This window comes from Crinia signifera, chromosome 12, assembly GCF_055691185.1.
Source record: "Crinia signifera chromosome 12, ASM5569118v1, whole genome shotgun sequence".
In the NCBI taxonomy this organism is placed as follows: Eukaryota; Metazoa; Chordata; class Amphibia; order Anura; family Myobatrachidae; genus Crinia; species Crinia signifera.
In genome coordinates, this window is record NC_139228.1 from 66,822,431 (window position 1) to 66,848,480 (window position 26,050).

Below are 26,050 nucleotides of genomic sequence, written 5' to 3' on the forward strand. Positions count from 1 at the left end.
TTGGCGTGCACTTTAATGGTGAGTCTCAAGCGATAAACAATGTACTATTAATGCTTCATTATTGCAGCCAGGATAGCGGGTTACCATGGTAACATACACGCTGCTGCAGCGTTGACTTCCGGGACATAGGAACCCTGTGCTAGTCCCCGCCGTACAGTACTGCTGTTGTTGGTTCCGTCTGCCGTGAGGTACTTCCGGCATCACGGCGCCACGCTGTAAGTATGTGATGGTGTGAGGCGGAGCGCTGGACCTGTGACCGGGCGTTAGACCTGATTGTGGACAGGTGAGTTTACGTGGTAGACTCAATATAAGGCATTTCCTATTGCTGTGTAATTGATACCCCTCTTGACAAAGGTGCTGGGAGCACCGAAACGGGCCGTCGAGGACGACGTGCGATAAGTATCGCCTGCTGGGTGTTGTTTTGTACATGCTCAACATGTTGCATTATTGATATGATCTATAAGGAAATGTCCTGATTGGACAATAAACTGCATTCTTTATTTAAAAAGACTGTTGCTGGTTTTCTCTATTTGAGATGTGCTGAATATGCTATTTTGACCGGGCACAGTTGGCTGTTTATGCTGGGGAGTGTTGTGCGCTCAGTTCTACATTGTGGATACTGTTCATTTTTGAGCGATTTCTGACTGCACCACTGGATGAAATATTGTGTTGCTTTGTGAATTCTACAAGGAATTTTTTCTACAAGACTATTTCTTATATTGTTGGTTTTTTACCATCTGCCACCTACACTATGGACTTTGATGTTAGTGATCTTACTGGAACAAAAAGGTTCCTGGACAAAGATGTGAATAAAATTCTTTTTGCTGATACACGGGAGTTAGCCTTTGACGTGGACAGTCCATCCGAGATCCATTCTGATCTACTTCGTCTAAAAAAGAGACTGATCGAATTAGAATTGCATGGGCTAACCCTGTCTCAATATCATAGGGAAGGCTTTGTACCCAGGGGGTTTAGAATAAAAAACCAGCCAACCCTAGGGCGGGCCAATAAGGAATTTTGTAAAAGCTGGTGCGCTATACTGAATCAGTGCAGCTTTGATTTAATTGTTTTAGTGGTCCAACAAGTAAATACTGACATCGAAAGTGTCAAAAGAGAAATAGCAATTTGTGAAGGTGAAGGGATTGTCACTTTAAAAGCAGACACATCCGTTGATTGGCTGGCCAAACTTGAGGAATCGATAGCTGTTTTCAAATCTGAGCTGTTATCCTTTAAAAAGGCTAAATATAAGAAAGTAAAGGATGATTATCGTGATATGAGGGTATATCCCTGGTTGACAGGGCAAAATACCAGACGCCCCTGGCGGGAGCAGTTTGTATCTAGTCGTAAAAGGAGGGAGGTGATTTTCACTGATTTGGATTCGCAGACATCACAATCTGATTCAGATCAGTCCAATAAAAACGTTTTTTTAGGTGGGAAGGCAGGCACGAGGAACGCATCAAAAGGCGCAAGGGGGGCTGCAGGAGAGGGGGTATCAAACATCGGAAATCAAAAGGGAAGAGGTCGGAGAGGCCCGCCGAAATAATGGTTTTCAATTTATCCAAGTATTCCCCCACGCAGCATGAAATGTCAGTACTGAACAAGGGGTTAACCTTTGTGCAGACACATCGCCAACAACCCTTTGAATGTGAAACCGAATTGTTCAGGTTCCATAGACAGTTACGTCTTAAAGATTACTTTCTACGTCAGCCTGATAGACCTGTATCGGTCCCAACTTTGCCATTTAAATCCAAAAGTGATTTTGACCCCCCCTCCCCGAATGCTTCGATTGAAACATTTATGAGATTAGTAAAACAGGATGTTATGCCTATTCTCAAAAAACCTAAGAAGTATTACTCAAATTTGACTAAAGATGAGACCTTGGCTATACGGTCACTACGTGACAATTCTGAGATCATAATTCGCCCCGCCGACAAAGGCGGGGGGATTGTGATCTTAGACAGAGAATATTACATTGGTGAGATTGAGGGGCAATTGGCGGATGCTAGTTGCTACCTCAAACTCACATATGATCCCACATCAAGTTACAAAAAAGAATTTGATTCAATAATTAAATTGGGATTTGATAACGATTGGATTGATGAGAATACCATGTCTTTTCTTACACAAGATTTTCCAATTGTTCCTCTGTTGTATTGCCTCCCCAAGGTGCACAAGTCGCTGGTCTCCCCTCCTGGGAGGCCAATCATATCTTCCATGGGTTCATTAAGTCAGCCGGTGTCTCAATTCATAGACTACTTCTTGCAGCCGGTAGTGCAAGCAAGTCCGTATTTCCTTAGGGACACGACTGACTTTCTGAACAAGCTCAAGTTGTTTGGCCAGCCAGCCAAGGATTGTATACTGGTGACCCTTGACGTCACCAGTTTATACACCAATATTACTCACGAGGAGGGCATCGGAGCAGTTCGAGGTATCCTCAGTGCCAGTCCGTTTTACAAAGGTCCACCCATCGAATTTTTGATTTTGTTGATTGATTTGGTTTTGAACAAGAATTATTTTTTGTTCAATAATTCATTTTTTTTGCAGCGTCGTGGAACGGCGATGGGGTCTAACATGGCCCCATCGTACGCCAATCTTTTTATGTATCAATTTGAAACACAGTACATTTTGTCTAATTTGAAATTTTCTAAATTTGTAAATTGTTATGTGAGATACATAGATGATTTGTTTTTTGTTTGGACTGGCACTGGGGATATGCTCGATGAGTTTGTGAATCTTTTGAATTGTATCCCTGGCAAGATTAGGTTTACTTGCAACCGTAGCAGCAGTTGCATCCAATACCTGGATGTATCTATCTCTATATCCAATGGTGCTTTTGTTACCTCACTATATAAGAAACCGACGGACAAAAACACTATGCTATTGGCGACCAGTTTTCACCCCCAGCCCCTCAAACGAGGGTTGCCCTATTCGCAGCTCATACGTGCTGTCCGTATTACGTCACATGCGGATGATTTGCATAAGGCCTTGGATGCTATGTGTCAAGGCTTTATTGACCGATTGTATGATCCGAAAGAGGTATACGATGCCAAAGAAAAATGTTTGAAGCTGAGCAGGGACGAGTTGTTGCTTCCTAAGCAAAAAGAAGTGAGTGAGGAGAGGCTCTATTTTGCCAGTACATATTCTGTGGCCTCAAAGTCCATCAAGGAGTCAATTATGAGGCACTGGCATATACTCAGAACAGACCCAATTTTGGGTTCTACTTGCAGTTCTCCACCACTCTTCTGCTACAAACGTAGCCAAAATCTAAAACAGAAGCTGACCTACTCAGACGTTAGCCCAAAGGTCAACCACCCTGCACATTGGCTTGCAAGATCCAATGGCTCGTTTAAATGCTCTGGCTGCGTCAATTGCCGCCATATAATCAGGTCTGACAAATTTACACACCCAGCAACAGGCAAAGAATATCTTGTCAAATTCCGCATGGACTGCGAATCTAAGTACGTTGTATACCTCATCAGGTGTCCCTGTAACAGGATATACATAGGGAAAACGATACGCATGCTTAAAGAACGCATTGGCATGCACCGGTCGTCTATTAACAAAGCATACAAAGTCATTGAGTCCACTACTCCGCCTGTGGCACGGCATTTTGTACAATCTGGACATTCCATCAAAGACTTTGCATTTATGCCTATTGATCAGGTTCCCCCCATGCGACGGGGAGGTGATAGGCATAGGACTTTGTTACAGAAAGAAAATTATTGGATATATGAATTGGGTGCTATGCAACCTATGGGACTGAATGAGGAATTCACAATGGCCCCATTCATTTAACAGCTTCAGTCTGCCAAGTTTAGAATAATTTTTTTTAAAAAATTTTTAAAATTTTCACCCTTTCACTTCTCTTTTTAAAATTTTCACTCTTTACTTCTCTTTATTAATTGATTTTTTCATTAATTAATTTTCTTATTAATTTCATTATTTGCATTGCTCCGATGCTTAGATATAGATATGTCTGCATGTATATTTTGCATTTGATTGACTTTGTTTATTTAGCGAGTGATATTGACAGCCTGTACATGATTACGATATTCATGTGGCTGCGCATGTGCTGCTGGTGTGACACAATGCTTCAGCACACTGTTGCTTTCCTCTTTTTCCTGTTGACAATCATAATTTGAATGCTTGTGCACCATTGGCGTGCACCTTAATGGTGAGTCTCAAGCGATAAACAATGTACTATTAATGCTTCATTATTGCAGCCAGGATAGCGGGTTACCATGGTAACATACACGCTGCTGCAGCGTTGACTTCCGGGACATAGGAACCCTGTGCTAGTCCCCGCCGTACAGTACTGCTGTTGTTGGTTCCGTCTGCCGTGAGGTACTTCCGGCATCACGGCGCCACGCTGTAAGTATGTGATGGTGTGAGGCGGAGCGCTGGACCTGTGACCGGGCGTTAGACCTGATTGTGGACAGGTGAGTTTACGTGGTAGACTCAATATAAGGCATTTCCTATTGCTGTGTAATTGATACCCCTCTTGACAAAGGTGCTGGGAGCACCGAAACGGGCCGTCGAGGACGACGTGCGATAAGTATCGCCTGCTGGGTGTTGTTTTGTACATGCTCAACATGTTGCATTATTGATATGATCTATAAGGAAATGTCCTGATTGGACAATAAACTGCATTCTTTATTTAAAAAGACTGTTGCTGGTTTTCTCTATTTGAGATGTGCTGAATATGCTATTTTGACCGGGCACAGTTGGCTGTTTATGCTGGGGAGTGTTGTGCGCTCAGTTCTACATTGTGTATATATATATATATATATATATATATATATATATATATATATATATATATATATATATATATATATATATATATATATATATATATAGATATATATATAGATATAGATATATAGATAGATATATATCATGGGCTCGATCCCCACCATGGCACTAACTGTGCAGAGTTTGTATATTCTCCCCGTGCTTGTGTGGGTTTACTTCGGGTACTCCGGTTTCCTCCCACAATCCAAAAATATACAGATAGGTTAATTGACTTGGGCAGGGACTGATGTGAATGTTCAAATATTCTCTGTAAAGCGCTGTGGAATATGTGTGCGCTATATAAGAAACTGTTAATAAATAAATAAATATAGTTGTACAAGAGGTGTTCATCACTAGTCGTTATGCATCTGGAAAGCACCTGTTTGGCTATGAAAGGAGCTACGTTTATATTTATAAAAGAGAGTGAATAAAACCGGTTGCTCCTATGAAATAATACCTTGAGGATGGCTGGACTGTTCTCGAGTCCTTCTTCATTCCACAAGTCTACGATGTCCTCCGCTGACCCATAACCTGTTCCGTCATCGAGTTTGGAGAATAAGCGGAAGCCAATGGTTCCAGCCATGGCAGACGGAGTCACTGTCCTCCTCCCGCTTTCATCATAAGGCTGTAATTAAAGCGACGGAGGTGGCGTCATGTGGGAATCTGAAGCTCAGCGTCACGGAGGAGACCCTTCAGGCCACCAAACCATCACGGTAACCATGATATTAATTAAGATGAATAAAGATATTCAATCCCATTAGAAGAGCTCAGCAAACTTACCTGCAGAGATAGGTGTCTCTTGAGCTGACGGTATGGGGTGGAAGACGACGGAGTTAGCGATTTGGCGTTTTTACAGACTTTATGGAAGAAATCCTGTAGGCTCATCGTGTCGTCGTGATCCAAGTTCTGCAACGCGTCCTCCAGGGCCTGGAATAACCAATAGGGAGGAATGAAGATTGGGGGTTGCTAGAAATGGAACAAACATGTTCCGCATGCAATTACAGAACTTTAATTCATCCAAGCTAAATATATTTATTGCTGTAAAATCTATATAATAATAGTCACACTCACAGTATAGGAGATTTCTAAGAGAAAAGTCTGTATATTAGGAACTAAACGGTTTCACTTTCATTTGGTGAATTGAAAGTGCTCACTGTATGTGAAATCACACCCCCCCCCCCCCCCCATCCCCCAGTCAGCAGTGTGGTGTACAATGCCGGGAGACGGTCATCTGTCAAACCACACTTAGGTCGAAAGTCATTAGGTTGACCCCGGAAGGTCGACTGGCCCCAAGGTTGACGGGGTTAAAGGTCGGCATGGCCACTGTCGACCTGGGTTTAGGTCGACAGTCATTAGGTCGACATGAGTTTTTCACTGTTTTTTGAGCCGACATGTGCCGACAGGCGGTATTTCATGCCCTACCATCCACTAGGGCGTGGTGGGAGAATAAAATAATGTGCCAAGCGTAGCGAGGCACCGTGCCCGAAGCATCGCGAGCGATGCGAGGGGCTGCAGTTCAACTCCAACTGTCTCCATGTCGACATTCGGGTAAAAAAACAGTGAAAAACTCATGTCGACCTTGGCCCATGTCGACCTTAAGTCACGTCGACCTTGACCCATGTCAACCTTTAACCCTGTCGACCGTGGGGCCAGTCGACCTTCCGGGGTCGACCTAATGACTGTAGACCTAAGTCTGGTCTGACAGATGTACCGATTCCACAATGCCTTTTATAGAACGTCTAAACAGCATTAAAAGGACCAGCGGACCCAACCCAGAGGAAAATATAGTCTCACAGCCCTGATATATTCATTATAATCCCATGGTGCATGACGGCAGAGTGGTTAGCAATGCTACCTCACAGCACTGTTGATATAGCATGTATTCAAACGAATGTCGGAAATTTGTGGAGTTTGTATGTCCCCCCCCCCCCCCATATGTTATATCAGGTGCCACGGTTTTATCCCACAATCCAAAAACCTACTGCTAGGTCCATACGCCCATGCTTCAAGGCATTAGAGTGTAAGCATCACTGTTGCACGGAACGGTGTGAATTACTAAATATTCTGTAGCGCTACATAAATAACTTCATCGTGTTAATATTTAGTATGATCAAAAGAAAACTATATTGCAATGATGCACGTTTCCACTAGAGGGCAGCACATTTTTTTTGAATGTGGGGAAAAGTATTACTGCAATCTATTTAGATGATGAAACATAAAACTTGCAAGGGAAGCTCATATCTTTGGCTGAGTAAGTGTAACTTCGGATGGCGACTGAAATAAGACCCTACTACAGAGCATGCCTATCAGCGAAAATACACACGCGCAGACCCGAGGCAACTGCACAGAGCCAGGTGGGAATGGGGCGGTTAGTGGACTGTCGCATGGGAATGACGAGCGTTTCCTGGGCGTGCCCAGAAAAACACTGGGTGTCCCCACGAGATCCCAGGCGTGTCGAAGTCTAAACGGGGCAGGCGTCACATGACTTATTTGTGAACTGGTAAAAAAATAAAAAATAATTCGATGGTCGGTGATCGAATAATTTTTTCACCAGCACACAAATGGATGTGTAAACATACACATCCATTTGCATGCAGGTGCCGACACTCACTCAGGGGGCGGGCGTTCACTTGCCCGGTGTGCCGCGTTTACTTGCTCGCTGAGCAGTGAAAGAACACTGCTTGCGACGATATGCATGAATACAATATTTTCTGACATATTAGTTATGTTTGCACTACATCATTGATACATTGCAGTCAAAATTCTGAATATCTCATTAACGACAGCTGCACGCCTGGATGTGGCCCCTGATGATATCCTTAAACGATTTAGTTCCAGATCATTTGTCAGGGAGTTAACAGGCAGTTCGAGGGAAATCAATGTTATCGTTCATTGACGATATCGTCTAATGTGTGTCCAGTTTAACAGCGCTGCCCACCTCTATAGGTCCCCATGCATGCTGCGATTATCGCATGGGTTTTAGGCTATATCGCATCGCATGTGATTTGAGTGCGATGCGATCCGAAGCTAGTTAAAAAAGTTTGTGTAGCACATTCCTTTTGAACTGTGCGATGGGATGCTGGCGGGAACGCAGCATGTATGGGCTCCTTTTGACCTGAACCAAACTGTTTTGCAACAGCTTTTTCCGACTGAATTATCAGGGTCAATAACTCCACAGCACTGCGTAGTCTCTGAACATCCCCTTGAATGATTCTCTCCCCACCGCGAACAGGAAAGGTTACTTTCAACATTGCTCAAATAAAGGAGAACTAGTAAAACCTTGGTTTTCCAAGCTTGCAATATAGCAGAAAGGCAAAAAATACTTTACAGAACTACAGACACAAAAAATAAAAAATTCCCCAAATCTGTGTACATTTTACACAGTTTACTGCATCGCAACTATTCCCACCCTCACAATTTGTAATCTAATTAGCCTTCGGGCACACATATCTTATAAGGTTACTGCCCACTGTCCATTCCACGCCAAGACTCCCATTGGCCAGCTGAGAATTCTGGGAGTGGTGGTAGATGGTACAATGACATGGCCATTTTGGATGCGTTACCAGGCTCACCCAGAAAATCGAGGCGTCGGTAAGACTCACCTCCTTGCCCAGGTTTTGGAAGCCATATTGCTCACAGATTGAGATGAGCTTCTTCCTGTTTAAGTGCCCATCTCGGGTGATGCCAAGATCTTCGCAGATGAGCTGCAGCTTCTCGTCCACCCAGTCCTGTTCCGCGGGCGTCGTCTGAGAAGCGCTGAGGTCATCTGGATTCCAGAACCGTAACTGGCCTGATGGAAGATAAACACAGACGTCAAGTCGTCCAGAAAGAAAAGGACACCATTTAAGGAAAACTAACAATCTGGTTGGACTACAACCATTAGAACTTGCTCATGCTGAATACAATCACTTTAAAATAAATGTGAGTAACAATATTGGGTACTTGTGTATTTTGGCGGCGCCCCCAATCTCCATCGCGCAATGTTTTAATCGCATCGCATGCCATGCACCCGATGGCATGCGATGCGACGCGATTTTTGCCCCCTATGCGATGAAAGATTGTATAAGCACCCTAAAGGGTGCTTTTAAGCACCCAAATGGGTGCTTACAATGTTAAATGCACCCCCACGCCACCCCCCCCCACTATAAACGTGAACCCGAAGCATGGCGAGCGCAGCGAGCCCGCGAGGGGCGGCGGTACGCGTCCTCCGACCTTTTCATACCCCCACTATCCACGTCGGCGTGGAGTTGAGAATAGAAAGTGTGGCGAGCGCAGCGAGCCACCGAGCCCGAAGGTATCGGAGTCCCCTCGCGGCCTTCACAGGTATCCGCGTCTCCTCGCCACGCTTCGGGCTCGGTGGCTCGCTGCGCGTTCTCAACGCCACGCCGACGTGGATAGTGGGGGTATGAAAAGGTCGGAGGACTCGTACCGCCCCTTGCGGGCTCGCTGCACTCGCCACGCTTCGGGTTCACGTTTATGGGGGTGGCGTGGGGGGTGCATTTAACATTGTAAGCACCCATTAGGGTGCTTATACAATGTTTAATCGCATCGCATGGCATTGTATGCCATATACAATGTCATACAATTTTAAAATTGTATGGCATTGTACAATATCGCGCGATATCGCATCGCATGCCTTATGGTATGGTATGCGATGGGCGCCACCAAACTACACAAGTACCCAATATTGTGCAGCAAAATAAAGGCATTTCTTTAGGAATAAGCGAGTGCAGTTACTTAAGTGGACACACAGGTGGCGCCATCAACACAACTGATGTTAAACATAGCACCTTGGGACAGCTAAACAACACTTCTCATTATTAACATGTATAAGCAATGGTACAAGGACTATTTAATGGCCAAATAGTATATTCTTCTGCAAGGGGAACCCTAAACCATGCACCGCCGGTGATGGCTTGGGACAAGCGAGGTACAAAAGATGCAGCCAGCAATACATTACAAGAGAGTTGCTTAGTGATTTACTCTTTGCTGATCCGAACGAAATCCTGCTCTATAAATACACTTAATGCTCTTTACAGAATGACGCAATGATATTTCATAGCTCAGATACCCAGGGGCCGGATACAAGCAGCATACAGTATTATCCTCTGCCACCCGGTAACCGGAGAGCTACCGTCTTATGAAACATACAAGAGCGATAACAATACGGAATTATTTGAGCGGATAATTGCGGCCAATTGTAATCCGTAAACAGTGTGAAAAGTGATACTCGGAACAGGGAGGACGGCGGCTCTTATATCCCAGCAACACCGGACACTCCAAACACAATGGGTTTTATCGCTAATCTCATGAACGTATTTATGTTACAAAGTAACCAGTGGCGCATGGGAACGGCGCTGGGCTCGTACGGTGTGTATTGTGGCTTTATTCATGGCCACTTTGCTTTATCGTCACTCCGCAATGTCCCGGTGCCAAATATGTGACCAACCTGTTCTTTTATACAACAGATATACACAGCCCAGGCCAGGTCGTTACACAATAGTCTGCTGGCTTTGATTTCATAATTCTTTTACCTGTTGATTATTATCAAAGTGTCGATCTAGTCCTTCTCTTCCAAACAACGTGACCTCCCCCTTAGTAGCGATTGTCTGGTGATCGCCAGACTAATCGCCTATATTAGTACATGGTCGCCAGCAAAGGTGGACCCCCTCCAATTCTACACTAGTGGTGGGACGAAAGGCAGCGATGATGTCATCTGTTACATTCCGCATTATCGCGGTGCCATCACTGCTACACTGGGGTAGTGGTGATGCGTTTATGGCGATTTGCCCCAACTCCGCCCTTGGATTCTCCGCTTCTAGGCACTCCCGGAAGGGATCTTACCGAAATCGGCAAGTAGGCCTATAATAGGGAATGTGTCAGGAAATCCTAAATCCTCCCCCCTGGCATCATTAAATGCTATTCCATCATTAGGTCTATACAGTGTCCTGGCCGATGGCCAATACATCAACCACTATTGTTCGATGGGCAGACAGACGCCACATGAAAAATAAGTCGACATGGTCAAAAGATCGACACAAGCAATATGCTGACATGAGTTTTTCATGATTTTTGTTTTTAAACCGACTTGTTCATACTTTGTATGTACAAGACTTGTACATTCCGATTTGTCAATATGGTGCCATTGTTGGGCTTCCTGATCATTCCTTGTTTTGCCCGATTTGGGTAGACCGTGTTTGCCATGTGAGGAGAAGAAAGGGCGCGAATGGTATTTATCGGAAATTTCTTCTGAGGTAGTAATTGGGCGGCTGCTTGCACCCGAAGGGAGCAACTCTTAAATTGCTCCATCGATCACCATCTAGTGGCGCTTGACACTTGAATTCCCCCCATAGAGGTGAGGAGCCCCGTTAGCCTTTTATTATATAGGATGTTATCCAAACAAAGGGCGGGATCCTCTAAACGGAACCACATTTTCAGGCTTTTTACTGCATTTTCGAATGCAGTAAACGTCCTCCGCCTGGGTACCGCTGCGGAGGGAATTGCCAGCAAATGCTGGTGACACCCTATAGAAGCCTATGGGTTTCTCTCCGCAGCGCTGTTTGAGCGATTTGTCGCGGATCCCTCCCAGCATACCCTGCGACCAGCGCAGAGGGATTCCCTTGTCTCGGAACCGGAGGTCCAGCTCCGAAGCTGCATCGCAAAGGACAGCTCTTATCGCAGGAGCTGTCCTTTGCGTTACTAATACTAACATATGCGATTATTATGAATGGCGGCGATGTGGGGCGGCAGATGTTAGTGCATCCCTCCCCCCAAAAGGCTGCTACAATGAATCGGTGCATTAAAGAAAAGGAAAATAATAAAAAGAGGCTTAATGTTTGTCACTGAATGACTTTATAGCATTGCGCGTTGTGTCACATTACCACGTCCTCACCTTCAGCCTCATATTCTTCCTCATCCTCATTCTTCCAAAGCTGGAAACAGAAACAAAGCAGAATATTAGCCCCCGTATGTTATAACATTACAGACAGTGAGTAAAACAGCAAAAGCTATGCGTGGTGCCCCGGCAGAGAGCACCTGCTCACTGAGCCAGCCCCCTATAATCACAGATTACCCCCCTCACCGGTTGCCTCGGTGACCTCATCCTACAGGCACGCTCTTCCCCCTATATTACCATAGACGGGTCATGATGGCACTTTTTTTTTTCTTTACTTGACAGAAAAGATTCAAAAGGTCATAGGTCAGTGATGTTCTAACAACAAAAAAAAGGCGCCAAAGTGTGTCAAGACCATAAGGCAAACAGAAATGGTTGCTAGGACGACACATATTACAAACACACACACACTGCTATTGTCACGGCAGCTGGATCGGTGGGGTGGGTGTGTCACTCTTATTACATCGATCAACCATAAAAGAGAGGGAGCTTTGAGGGTCTTTTGTGCGACTCGCACAGGCTTTGCAGCGTTCCGTAGCAGATGGTCAGGGGTCTCCCCCCATTGTAGTATAAGACGGCATCTGAACGTCGTGTGATTTTCTCACTGCTCCACGCTCTGACAAGCCAGAAGTTACAGGCGCTCTGCCATCTGCTCCAAGAACTGGACCTTTGTTCCCCGGCAGGACAGGAGACTAATGTAAGAACTCACTAGGGCGTAAAGTAAGCGGCCGGTTCTTATGGCCCAGGTCACGCGTTCTCTTTTCCTCACCCACAGTGCGGTGTGGAAGCTAGGACTGCTGGTTACATGGAGGCAGCAGCCACAGTACTAATGTGGTAATGCAGCGGGAGGACTTCGCACCTCCTCCTACATTACTGATCAGAACCGAGTCCCAGGACAAAGTATCGGATCATCTCCAACACCATCCACCGGCTGCGTGCCGACCGCCACAGATACAAGAAAGAAGGCCGGAGCGCTCCATCCTCCAATGGAGATCCCGGCCTCTTCCCTCCCCCTACACCCTGGTGACGGGTTTGGGTCAAAGGGTCGACTCAATGAAGGTTGACATACATTGGGTCGACCACTGAAGGTCGACAGTCAAAAGGTTGCCGCAAGTTTTTCACCCCAAATGTCGACACAGTGGACATGAACACCGTCCCCTCACATGGCTCGCTGCACTCGGCATACTGTTATATTCTTCCACCAAGCCGTAGTGGACGGTAGGGTATGAAATACCGCCTGTTTTCTGAAAAATAACAAAAAACTAATGCTGACCTTTCGACCATCAACCTAGTAACTGTATCCCCTGGCGACAAGCCTCAATTTTGAGAAATAGGGTACATCCCCACCACTTTTTCACTGCCAAGATATCCCCATTTTTGGGGGGTCTCCGCTGCGTACAAAACCTACATCTATAATGTGTCCATCTTTTCCTCATGACATGGATGAGAATCAGCCATTTTGTGGACTGAACCAATCCCGAAGGCTAGAAATTCCGTAGGCGTTAGCGACGCCTACAAGGTAATGTTTGTATCTCGGATTCCCAGTAAATTCACTGCTGCAATACTATTGAAGACAACAAAATGGCCGCCTACACTGTCGCACGTGAAGCATCCACCCTCACACCGATGACATTATATAAAGGAGCTGAAGGAAGAGGCATTCACTTAAGGGGCCTACACACGGGGAGATGTGCTGAGCTTTCTGTGCAATGCTAGATCGCTCAGTAAGATCGCTCAGCACACAGGGATGAACCAATCAATACAGCTCTTCTATTTTCCACTCAATAGATCATAATAATGATTATTTGGAAATGACATATTAGGTTTTAGCTTGTGAGTACAAATCACCTCTAGACATTTTATTAATATGTATTTACCTATTTTATCCGTGCGGAACTAGGCCTTTAATGACACCATCGCTCCTTATCACCCGTGCCACATTAACTTACCCCCATCCAAAATAAATCGTAAATTCTTTAAATAAAACCGGGAAGCAATTAAAGGAGGTTGACGAGCAGAATGCGAGGCGCGCATCCCAGCGAGTTATTACTAAGCATCTTCCCCATGGGTGTAAGAAATAGGAATGACTACATAATGAATGTGTGCTGGCTCTCGCTGATTAAATAAGGATGGGTGGACTATTAATATTAAACAGCGGGGCCACAAGCACATTCATTATGCAGTCGGTGACTGTACACCCGTGGGGAGCTGGATAACTATTAGCTTATGAACAAAATTAATATGGGCGGCCTAGTACTAGTCTGGCTAGCGAGAAGGTAATAAATTCCATATTTAAAATGAACGACTGCTGTAGCCGAGCGTTAGTGACCACTGAAAAGGCGGAACTGGCATATGTAAGTAATATATATATATATATATATATATATATATATATATATAAATCAATGTGTGTATGTTCCCTATGGACTCCAAAAAGGCGTGACTGATTTTCATGAAATTTTCAGGCAATCTTCAGATTAGCCCAGCGGGAGATCCTGTGAAGTTTGGTGGCGACCGGATCAACAGAATTTTTGTTTCTGTTTTTTGCCAATAAATTGATCGCGCCAACTGAATATTCAAGCCGTTGTTGACAAGGTATTCCCAAATTTAACAACCAACTACAAATATCCGGATTGGCTGTGCGAACGTGCAATTTTGGCACCAAAAAATGATGTCAACAAGCTCAATGAGCAAATTCAATTGAAACTGCCGGGCAAAACAGTCAAATACAAATCGATCGCCACAGTAATGGACGAAGAACAAGCCGTCAATTATCCGATTGAATTTTTAAATTCATTGGAACCACCCGGAATGCCACCGTACGTATTAACACATTGAAGGTTGGATCACCAGTGATGCTTATTTGCACCAAAGTTGTGCAACGGAACCAGATTGACCATTGGCCCTGTACCTATAGATATCTGCTAAAACTTCGTCACATGACCGCCCCCATCCATCCACCATAGTCACCTGGCTATAGATAATTAGTGCTTCCCGTGCGAAGTCGGGGCGGGTCGCTAGAAGTAACAAATAACACATTAATGATTCCCCTTTTACATGTAAAAACCGCGTTGCACCAGGGTTTTTGGACCCGGCTTTTCACTCCTTTTACGCAGCGTCCCCATAATGCCGGCGGGTGAGGTCACCGGAGGCGGGGTCTGAGCCAGCGCTGGGAGATTACAGCATCATATTTCACTTGTGATTCTGTGAGAACTGAAAAAATGTACACTGAAGGGCCGAGTTTGAGAACCTGTGCAATATTGCATTCAATTAATAACACAACATGACACCTACAATGGTATAAATAATGCAATGATAAAAGGACAGTAAAATGGGTCTGTTTTAAACAGACCCAAAAATTTTACTTGCACAATATTGCAACACTGAATCAGGGCCCTGAGCGCTTTCAAACAAATAGCAACTTTAACCAGAGATACAATCATAAATTGATACAAATACAACATATAAAAACTTACAATAAAGTCTGCAATAGGCTACTATTGGAATGTGTCAGTTACAGCTGGCGTCCCCGTCTCTACAAACTCACGCCCAATAATTATAAATTTATTGTTTAAAAGTGACACTTGCGTGTACCGATGTATATTTACTCCCCTTTATATAGCTAGGAGGATAGGGTAATTGGGATGCGGTCATGTGGTCTACAGCATGATGGTCGACACCATTAGGTTGACATGGGAAAAGGTCGACATGGTTCTAGGTCGAAAGGTCATTAGTTCGACAGGTCATTAGGTCGACAGTCAAAAGGTCGACATGGGGTTTTTGACTGTTTTCTTGAGCCGACATGGGCCGATAGGCGGTATTTCATGCCCTACCATCCACTAGGGCGTGGTGGGAGAATAAAATAGTGTGCCGAGCATAGCGAGCACTGTGAGGGGATGCGGTGCACTTTAAACTGTTTCCATGTCGACTGTGTTGACATTCAGGTAAGAAAAACCCCATGTCGACCTTTTGACTGTCGACCTAGACATTGTCAAACTAATGACCTTTTGACCTATAACCATGTCGACCTTTTCCCATGTCAATCTAGACCCCCGTCAACCTTTTCCCATGTCGACCTAATGACTGTCGACCATCCTGCTGTAGACCAAATGATCCCAAACCGGGTAATTATGCTGCCTCATTCTGTATGTGACGTTCTAGTGTTTTAAACATAAAAAAAAAACTTTAATTACTTTTACAATCCTCCGCTCCAAAGTTACATTGAAAGCTGCCGTCACTACCTGGTGCGCCTGAGCTCCCAAATCCCCCTCGCGCTTCGTATTCAGCGCCAACGCCGTTACAAGACAATATAAATAACTTACCATGTAATCATTACTAGAACAAATGGCTGGAATGATATAAAACTGTATTTTCAAAATGTGCTATATAATTACAATATGTTAATTGATGGAGACAACTTTCCTTTAAGGCTCGCTCAAGTGTTAAATGCCTATTGTACAAAATTCCAGCTTCAGATCCGCATGGCTGCGAGTCAGGAATAGCTGGGGGGGGGGGGGGGGGGTACGGCTTTTATCCCCCCCCCCCCCTTACTTACATAATCCATTTTGTTACAATTAAAGGGAGCGCAATTCAACACCGCGCCTTGATGAGCAGCCCAACGCCCCCCCCCCACCCCTGCAATATTAACGATGGAACACGAGACACATCTTGGAACAGAGCCAATGTTGTTTGAAGTGTGATTCACCGTTTTAAGGAAAGAGATTCCACCTACACTGTAACATAGACGTTACTATTACATCAAAGTCACCGCGTGGAAACACAATAAGTGTCAGTCACTTCTCACCGGGAGAGGACACAGAATACAATAGGTATTAGCTTGGGCGCACGGCTTCAGGTGTGCGGCCGGTGTATTGTGCGGTGATTGCCTGGCGCTATGGATACAAGCGAGGGGGTGACCCATCAAGAGTATGACAAAAACACCACTAAAAAAGGGTTTTACACCCCTAGAGGGGGAGGCTGTTGGGGGGCCTGAACACCTGTCAACATGGAACAATGCAGAAACCAAAGGGTGGACGTTCCGTGGGATACGGTAATACTATTTATTCGCAAGTAATAAGAGGGGGTCAATAGGTTACCACCATATAGCCGACATGGGGTTGGGATCATTTGGTCTACAGCATGATGGTCGACAGTCATTAGTTCGACACCGTTAGGTCAACATGGGAAAAGGTGGACATGGTTATAAGTCGAAAGGTCGTTAGTTCAACAGGTCACTAGTTCGACAGGTCACTAGTTCGACAGTCAAAAGGTCGACAGTCAAAAGGTCGACAGTCAAAAGGTCGACAGTCAAAAGGTCGACATGGGGTTTTTCATAGTTTTTTTGACCTGAATGGCAACACAGTCGACATGGACAGGGCTGGGCAACACCGGCCCTCCAGATGTTAATGAACTACACATCCCAGGATGCTTTGCATTAGTTTTGCTATGTGGCCATGCTGAAACTGATGCAAGGCATGCTGGGATCAACATCTGGAGGGCCGGTGTTGCCCAGCCCTACCCTAGTGGATGGTAGGGCATGAAATACCGACTGTCGGCTCAAAAAACAGTGAAAAAACCCCATGTAGACCCATTGAATGTCGACCTAGACACTGTCGAACTTTCGACGTAGAACCATGTCGACCTTTTCCTATGTCGACCTAGACCCATGTCAACCTAATGGTGTCAACCTAATGACTGTCTACCATCATGCTGTAGACCAAATGACCGCATCCCGAGACATGATGGGTATGGTATAGGGGGGTCAACAATATCTAGACTGACAGAGACTGGGTCAACACTGAAGAATGGTCTACAGACCATCGGTCAACATTGACAACTGAACACAAGATTAAGGTCGGCAATCAAATTTTTTCACGGTTTTTGCTGTCTGTGTCAACTTGGACACCGTATAAGTGTACTGCAGCCCGCGCCATGCTTAGGGCACGATGCCTCCATGTGCCGCCACACTATGAGATTCTTACTCTATGACCACTTGGAGAGTAAAGTATGAACCAAGTTGATCTAAAGAAGAAAAAAACATGAAAAACTCATGCCGACCTTTAGTGTCGACCATGTCCATTTTAAGCTTGTGTCAACCTTCCATCATTGTTGACTTAAGATATGTCAACCATTCTTAGATGTCGACTTAGTCACTGCTGACCAATAGTGGTCGACCTAGAAATTGTCAACCCTGGACCCGGATACCGACATGACAATGGTCGACATACAAAAAATCCAAATTGTTGTTTTTTTATAATTTCCCCACACCATACTAACATGCGGAATGCGATTGGGAGCGGTCACCTTTTGTTCACAAATCTACAAATTGACACCAAAATTAACCCCCATAAAAAACACGTCAACCTTTTCTTATGGCAAGTATTTTGACCATTTGGGATCAATCTAGACACTTTCCATCTTTTGCCGGTCGACCCTTTATACCGTGTCCGGCAGACAGGAGGCGTTTACGGAGTGGGCAAGAGGCGGCCTGGTGTCCATTATTGTAACTGTGACACAAGCCTTGCTCTAAGCTTTAATCAAGCAGGCTGCGACGTGGACACTGAGCTAGGCCGGGAGGATGGGGTACACAGCAGATGCGGCTGGTGCCGGCATATTACTGGATACGTCTGCAGTTGGACAGCGTAAGAATTATACGTGCAATGCGAGACGTGGAATCCTCTCACCCCGCTGCGTGCGAGAAGCTGCAATATTAATGAGTCACACAGTAGATGAATGGCCAGGCAAGTTCCCCATTGGCCAGAAGAGTATGGCGTAGCATAACATCAACGACAGACATTAAACAACACGTGTCAGGACTGTCATTTAGTTCAGGAGAATTAACGTTATTTAAAACCCGGCCCTCCGTTAGAGGAACAGTCTCACAAGCCTTCCTGTTATAAAAAGGCCAATCCGGGGACGAGCGAGCTCGGGAGAGGAAGCATAATTAAGCACAGTGTGAGCAGCAGCTGTGTACGACACAAAGCGCACTAGAAAACAAAAACAAATATTCAGCAGTATACAGAGGCCCCCTACGGCCAATCGCAGCATATCGCAATGGGAGAGGCAGCCAATCAGCAGTCACATCCTGACTCCAGCTGCCACCTGTGTATTTTCTGCACATTGTGCATTTTTACAGTATTATAATCCCCCAAGACTGACTTTTTGTTGATAAACTATTTTTTTAATGAAAACTAAAGGGAACGGTACAATGTATATGGACGCTGTGCAGTGTACAGCATTACAAAGGTCTGTGTGAATGGAGGGAGGGGGAGGGTGGCGCCAGGGTCGGGGGAAGGGACGAGATTGAACCTTAGTTTCTTCCTTTTTATATATTAAATCTGCAGGTTAATACTTTAATATTCAGAATGTATTAGATTATTCGGTACTTGTTTCCTAGCACGGTGCCCACGATTTTAATCTTATGCCGTTTTGACGTCGCATGTGACCCGATCGCATGCGATGCAATCAATGCGATCAAAACGATTTTTTGATTGTACAGGCATCCTGATGGGTGATTATTATGTTAAATGCGCCCCCATTGTTAACGCCACCCCGAAGCGTGGCAAGCGCAGCGAGCCCGCGAGGGGCGGCGGTACGCGTCCTCCGACCTTTTCATACCCCCACTATCCACGTCGGCGTGGAGTTGATTTTATATAGTGTGGCGAGCGGACGCGGATTACTTAACATGTGTTCCGCGCCCCCTCACCACGCTTCGGGCTCGGCGGCTCGCCACACTATATAAAATCAACTCCACGGCGACACGGATAGTGGGGGTATGAAAAGGTCGGAGGACGCGTACCGCCGCCTCTCCCGGCCTTGCTGCGCTCGCCACGCTTCGGGTTGGCGTTGATAGTGGGGTGGCATTAACAATTGGGGTGCATTTAACATAGTAATCACTCATCAGGGTGCCTGTACAATTACAAATTGCATCACATGCCATTGTAATGGCATGCGATGCGATATTAAAATTGTACAGTGCGGCTCTTAGGACCCGAAAATCGGGTCCAATCGCATACCTTGATTAGTGGTATACGATGGGCGCCGTGCTAGGAAACAAGTACCGATTATTCATCATATGTTAATTTTTTCTTGAGTGTTTCAGTAAGTTTAATGATATTAACTCGATGTTGACAGTAATTCTGTCTGGTGGCCATGCCATCTTTGTACGAGGCAAATGGCTGCAATAACACAGCAGTAATGTGAGCCCCATGTGACTCCGTAGTGAATAGGAAGCACAAGCACTTTCTGCTGACTAAAATTATATCTGCATACGAAATGGAATGTTCGTTTCCAAGAAAAACACTGTAACATAACATTTCATATGCAGATACTGCCATCATCACACACTGAATATAGACATGCCACATATTTTAATCAGCAGAAACTGCTTGTGTGTCCTATTTATTTAATAAAAAACAGTTGCACCAAAGTATGGTGCAACCAGAAGAGGCTGTGCAGGACCCGGTCCTGCGATCGCTACACAAAACAGCGAACGGGGGATCGCAAATGCAGACAGGAATTTCCTGTGCGAGCAGCTTATATAATTTGCAATCCTTACTGAATAAGGCCCCACATCCTTTATGCTACAAGACATTACCACCAGTAATTCGGAGAGTTCAAGCGCATTGATGGGAAAAAAAAAAGCACAAAGTGGCGACCTTTATTTTTTACAATGGCAATCGAGCTGAAACCAGATTTCAGAGAAGAAACCTCCCCTCCCCCCACGTACACCCCCAAAATGAAGACAAACCTCCCCCCGCTCCCTATTCATTACCTCATCGCAGTTCCTGGGGCTGCCCTGCGCAGACCTCGTCCCTTCATCCTCAGGTTTAATTACAGTCTCTTCATCAAACTCTTCCAGGGAGTCTTGCAGCTCCGGCACGGAGCGCCTGCCGTACCGCTTCCCATCCTTGATATATTTGGGCTGGGCTTCAGGGGAGCAATCTACATTCAGAAATCAAAACAAAAAAAGGTTTCAGTGCGGTTCAAGGAGATCGATGAAAGCACCTCTGGCGTTTGGTGATAACGGAGTTTCTGTAACAGGAAAAAGAGATAATGAGGCAGAATCCCTTCAGAAGGAGGTTGTTTAATTACAAGGAAGTTACTGATGAAACAGAACACTCGACTTTCAGAAGGTGACCGTGTGGTTACCCTGGAGGCAACTCCACCAGCTCTGTAGGTGGTACCAATACTTCTACCTTCCAGTACCAGAGTAGCTTCAGAGGAACTTTCCAGTTACATGGAATAAATATAATCACTTCATTACTAAAAGATTACCATCCCCCATGCCAACGTTCCAAGGTGCTCTGACCACAGAGGTGCAGCCGCCCAACTTGGCTACTCACACGTGAGGCCCAGTAAGCTTGCAACCAGAACCCTAAGGGTGAAATTTAATAGGATGAGAGAATCAAAGTGAGAGATTTGGTAAGACATCTCCAGTTTTATTTTAAAGCGACAATCATTTACACTGCAAAATCAAACTGGTTTTGCAGTGTAAATGATTGCCGCTTTAAAATAAAACTGGAGATGTTTTACCAAATCTCTCACTTTCTGATTCTCTCATCCTATTAATTGTCCCCCTCAGTATCAGCCCACTTTCCAGTAAAGAATCCCTTAAAGGGCTAGACGCTTAGCTGGGTGTAATTTGAGAAAAAAATGCATACATAAATAACGGATCTGCGCCAACATGCTGACCCACGTATCTTCGGATCAGAATTCTGCCACGGCTGCTAGTGTACAGTATGCATAAAGCATAGCGATTTGCTATTCAGTATATGAATTATGCACCAGCCATTATTATTCGTGTCATTTATATAGCGTCACCAAGTATGAATCGCAGCACCGAGACTAGGCCATTCAGATCAGTCGGGTTAATTGGATTTGGAAAAAATGTTGGAAAACATACAAACTCCACACAGACAACATAATTACACTTCTGACCTTAGCGCTGTGAGGATATTATTATTATTATAATTTTATTTATAAGGCGCCACAAGTGTTTCTCAGCGCCGTACAATGGAACAATACAGGGAGACAAAACTTGGCATAACATTGAATAAATAACAATGTTATGCGGGGCACTTATGGGTGTAACATTACACTACCATTTTTTTATGATTTTTGTTTTTCCCATACGATCTTCCCACCATGCGTCAGACCCCCTGCCTACGTGCTCTGCCCCTGACCGCCGTTTCTGTACTCTGTGCTGTCCAGTTCCTCGCCTCAATGTGGAAGCATGCTGAAGCGTCACACTACATGTGCATGTTCTCTCCATGGATGTCGGCAATGTGCTTACTTAACGTCATGCAAAGAACCATTCTGCGCGATTCCATATTTTATGGCAGGCATGTCCAAACTGTGGCCCTCCAGCTGTTGTGAAACTACACATCCCAGCATGCCTTGCCTTCGTTTTAGCTTATCCTAATAGCAAAAATGTGGCAAGGCATGATGGGACTTGTAGTTTCACAACAGCTCGAGGGCCATAGTTTGAACATTCCTGCTTTACGGCCTACACACGTATACTAAATTATTCAACAAGGACATATTTGTGAAATGCACACTGCCATCGTCACGTCCTGCTGCTACTTTCAAACAAAGCATCTGTGTTAAAGCGCAAGTGCGTGATATGGCGGGCCAGAAGGAGGCACCGGCGGGAATGTAAAACTGTCAGATCGCGAGAGCTCCTTGTTGCCGTATAGACAGAGAAATGATAGAAACCGATTGGTTGCTATGGGCAACATCATTAAAAAAATTTAGAAGCTTTAGAAAATTTACTGGCCAGTATGTTGCGGTAACATTAAGCATAAAACCTGGTTCTTAAGGTATTCAGCCATTAGAGCGACTGTCTAGGTCGACAGTCAAAAGTTACACCACTATTGGTCGACAGTCAAAATTTCGACATGAATTTTTCATGATTTTATTTTTGTCAAACCAATTTGTTCATACTTTACCAAACCAGTGGTCATAAGCGGACATTATAATAGTGTGCCCCAGGCATGGCGAGCGGACGCGGGGCACTTATGGGTGTCCACGATGACAGACACCAAAAAAACACATGTTGACCTTTTTCACGCGTCAACCTAATGACCCACATCCCTTCTTAATGTAACATGTTTTGCAAAGGAGCCTACACACGGGAGATGCTGAGTGGTGTTCTGAAGCGATGCTAGATCACTCAGAACGCTCAGCAAGATCGCACAGCGCTGTGTCAGCGCTGTGTGCTGAACGATTTGTCAGGGCCGGTGTTCTATATGTAGAATACTGACTCTGGCGGTTATAGATTTATCCAGAATGCTGGACATTAATTGCCGGGTGATAGCGCCGCACATCGATATCGCCATGGCCCCTACACACGGAGCGATGTATGGGTATTTTCTAAGCGATCTAGTGAGATTGCTTAGAAAATGTCAGGGAATCGTTTCGGGTGTAGGGGCCATGGCCCTAACTGTGCAGAGTTTGTATATTCTCCCCGTGCTTGCGTGGGTTTCCTCCGGGTACTCCGGTTTCCTCCCACAATCCAAAAATATACTGGTAGGCTAATTAATCCCAACAAAATTAACCCTAGAATGTCTGTGTGTGCATGTACATGTGGTAGGAAATATAGATTGTAAGCTCCACTGGGGCAGGGACTGATGTGACTGTTCAATATTCAGCGCTGCGGATATGTGTGCGCTATAGAAGAAACTGTTAATAAATAAATAATAGCTCTGTACCATAAAGACTCCCACTACCGTCTATCACATGGTTACTGAAGACAAGATTAAGCTAAAGTTAGCAGGAAATTAGGAGAAAACAGGAAATAGGAAAGGAATGATGGGGGAAGGGTCTGATCCTGCAGGGGCGTAATTACTGTTACACATGCACAAAAAAACAAATGTTCCAAGCCCGCTAATTAGCGGACAATCAGGTGTATAGGCACAAATAACAACAGACATGCATATAATCCAGAATACTAATCACACAGGATACAAGAGACGGGAAGAGAAGGGGCATTACATTCATTAGTAACCTAGACAGCTTTACATCCATCATGAACAATAAATGGGAGCGGACACCACAGTAATTGCGTAGCGGTAATGAGAAGCGGGAGTCCTTATTCTGGGTCAAGGCAAATATCTAACTGCCCCCCCCCCCCCCCACCACCACCCCATCCATCACAAGACAACCGGAGAACAAATAAAACAGCCAGGTCCTAAAATCCGACCAGATGACTTCTGCCTATATTAATCGGAGACATAAAACCTCATAGGACTGATATAAAACACAGTTCAGACCAAGCAGGTGTGTGAGAGCATCAAAGGGTTATGTACTAACAGGGGGTCCGATTCAATTCCTGTTCCGAGGAGTGTGGATTGAAAAGGTCTACAACCAAAGTCGACACTCAAAATGTCAACATAATTTTCAGTTTTTGTGTACCAATGTTGACAACTAGTGTAGCTCGCTTTGCTAGTCGTGCGTCCGGCATGGTGCCTAGGCCCCGCCGGACACTTTACCCATCCCAATCGGAGCGCTACGTAAGCAGCAGCAATGGCTCATTCCAACCACATCTGAAATCAGACCCAAGGTGCAAAGGGATTCGGTCAACTCAAATAAGGTCGACATACATTGGGTAGACCCCTAAAGGTCATCAGGTGCATAGATGGACACCTGAAATAGGTCGACGTAGCTAAGGTCAACAGAGTAGGAAGGTAGACAGTCCAAACGTTTCACGTTTTTTTTTGTTAGCCGACAGGCGGCATTACATACCCTACCATCCACTAGGGCGTGGTAATAGCGTGCCGATCGCAGCAAAGCACCTCGCCCAAAGCAGGGGATGTGGTGCACTTAGACGGTGTCCATGCCAACTATGTCGACATTTGGGACAAAAAACATGAAAAACTAATTTCGTCCTTCCCATTGTTAACCTGAGCCCTGTCTACCTTCAGTGGTCAACCTTCACTTACTGTAGTCGAACTTATGACCCATACCGGTGCCAATGTGGCTAGTGAACCTAATTACCCGCTGATGCATCGGTGGCGGTGACATCACTGTATCTTGCATCGAATTTGAACATATTTACTTGCAGCCCTATGGGCTATTTCACACGCTCTGGCTCCTGCCGGGCGGCAAATTCCCGCACGGCCAGGAAGCCGAGCCGCACACAGTAGTTAATAATGGACACAAATGTCATTCACATGGGATGGCCACGGCCCGGCCGTCCGGTTGCAGCTGCATCCCACCACTGGAAGGGACGGCTGCCGGGCTGTGGCCATCCCCTCCATTGTAAACTCCAGAGGGCGGCACGACTTCTTGGCTGTGCGGGGTTTCACCGCCTGGCAGGAGCCGGACCATGTGAAATAGCCCTAAGGGTCTGCAAGATGGTCTGTGCAAGGTCAGACTGCCATAGAGTGCTGCTCTGGTCGCACCCGCGGGTAACTGGAGTGACCCCATGGCCGGACATGGTCTAACAAGGTGGACCTATGGTAACTACTGTACCATCTGCACTGCACACACTGACATTACTATTCTCAGAAGTGATTGTAGTAATTGTACCACTGTTGCTGATGACAGAACTTTGACCAGGTTCCTACCGCTGAGTGCTTATATCAGCGGTCACCAGAATGATCCCATAATAACAGATCGGATCCAGCTGCACCGGAGCGGAACACTGGCGAGGTTGTCCTTGTGCTCTGTGCCTGGTGCAGGCAACAGGATGCCGCGACCTCTTCATCTTCGCACAGTTGTTAATTCAGAAACCGGATATAACGCTCCATTTACCAAGCGGGTCAGCGATATCGATCACACTGGCTCCAGACTGACGGCTAACGCCACACAATTCATGGACGTCAGCGCAGCTAGCCCCGCGAGGGGACGCGGATACCTGTGAAGGTATCCGCGTGCGCTCGCCACGCTTCGGGCTCGGTGGCTCGCTGTGCTCGCCACACTATTCTATTCTCAACTCCACGCCGACGTGGATAGTGGGGGTATGAAAAGGTCGTAGGACGCGTACCGCCGCCGCTCGCCACGCTTTGGGTTGATGTTGATCGTGGGGTGGCGTTAACAATTGTGGGGGACATTTCACACTTCAGGGTGGCTATTTGGCCTCTGTGGGCCATTTGACATTGTTTCCTATGGAAAAATCGGGTCAATTGAGGCATTGAACATGAAAATCGGGTCAATTGAGACATTTAACATTGTTCCCTATGGGAAATCGCGGGCATCGCGTCGATTGCGTCGCACCCGATTTTTAGTGCATTCAATGCCTGCGATTTTTTTACCTGCGATGCCCACGATCAAAATCGTGGGCGCCGTGCTAGGTAAAGAGTACCCATCCCAGCATGCCCTGCAACAGGTTTAGCATGGCCAAATAGCAACACTGTTGCAGGG

General features: G+C 45.5%; 1 protein-coding gene across 5 annotated transcripts in view; it reads right to left on the minus strand.

Annotated features, from left to right (window-relative positions):
* The window catches only part of NIN (ninein), a 101,387-nt gene that overhangs the window by 45,952 nt on the left and 29,385 nt on the right, over positions 1-26,050 (minus strand). For all 5 annotated transcript variants that reach the window (XM_083166210.1, XM_083166209.1, XM_083166213.1 and 2 more), the window contains exons 4-8: positions 20,460-20,629; positions 11,687-11,726; positions 8,397-8,584; positions 5,575-5,721; positions 5,252-5,419 (exon numbers count right to left, since the gene is read on the minus strand). In XM_083166210.1, the coding sequence (XP_083022336.1) occupies positions 5,252-5,419; positions 5,575-5,721; positions 8,397-8,584; positions 11,687-11,726; positions 20,460-20,629 (713 nt within the window). The remainder of the gene's footprint in view (positions 1-5,251; positions 5,420-5,574; positions 5,722-8,396; positions 8,585-11,686; positions 11,727-20,459; positions 20,630-26,050) is intronic.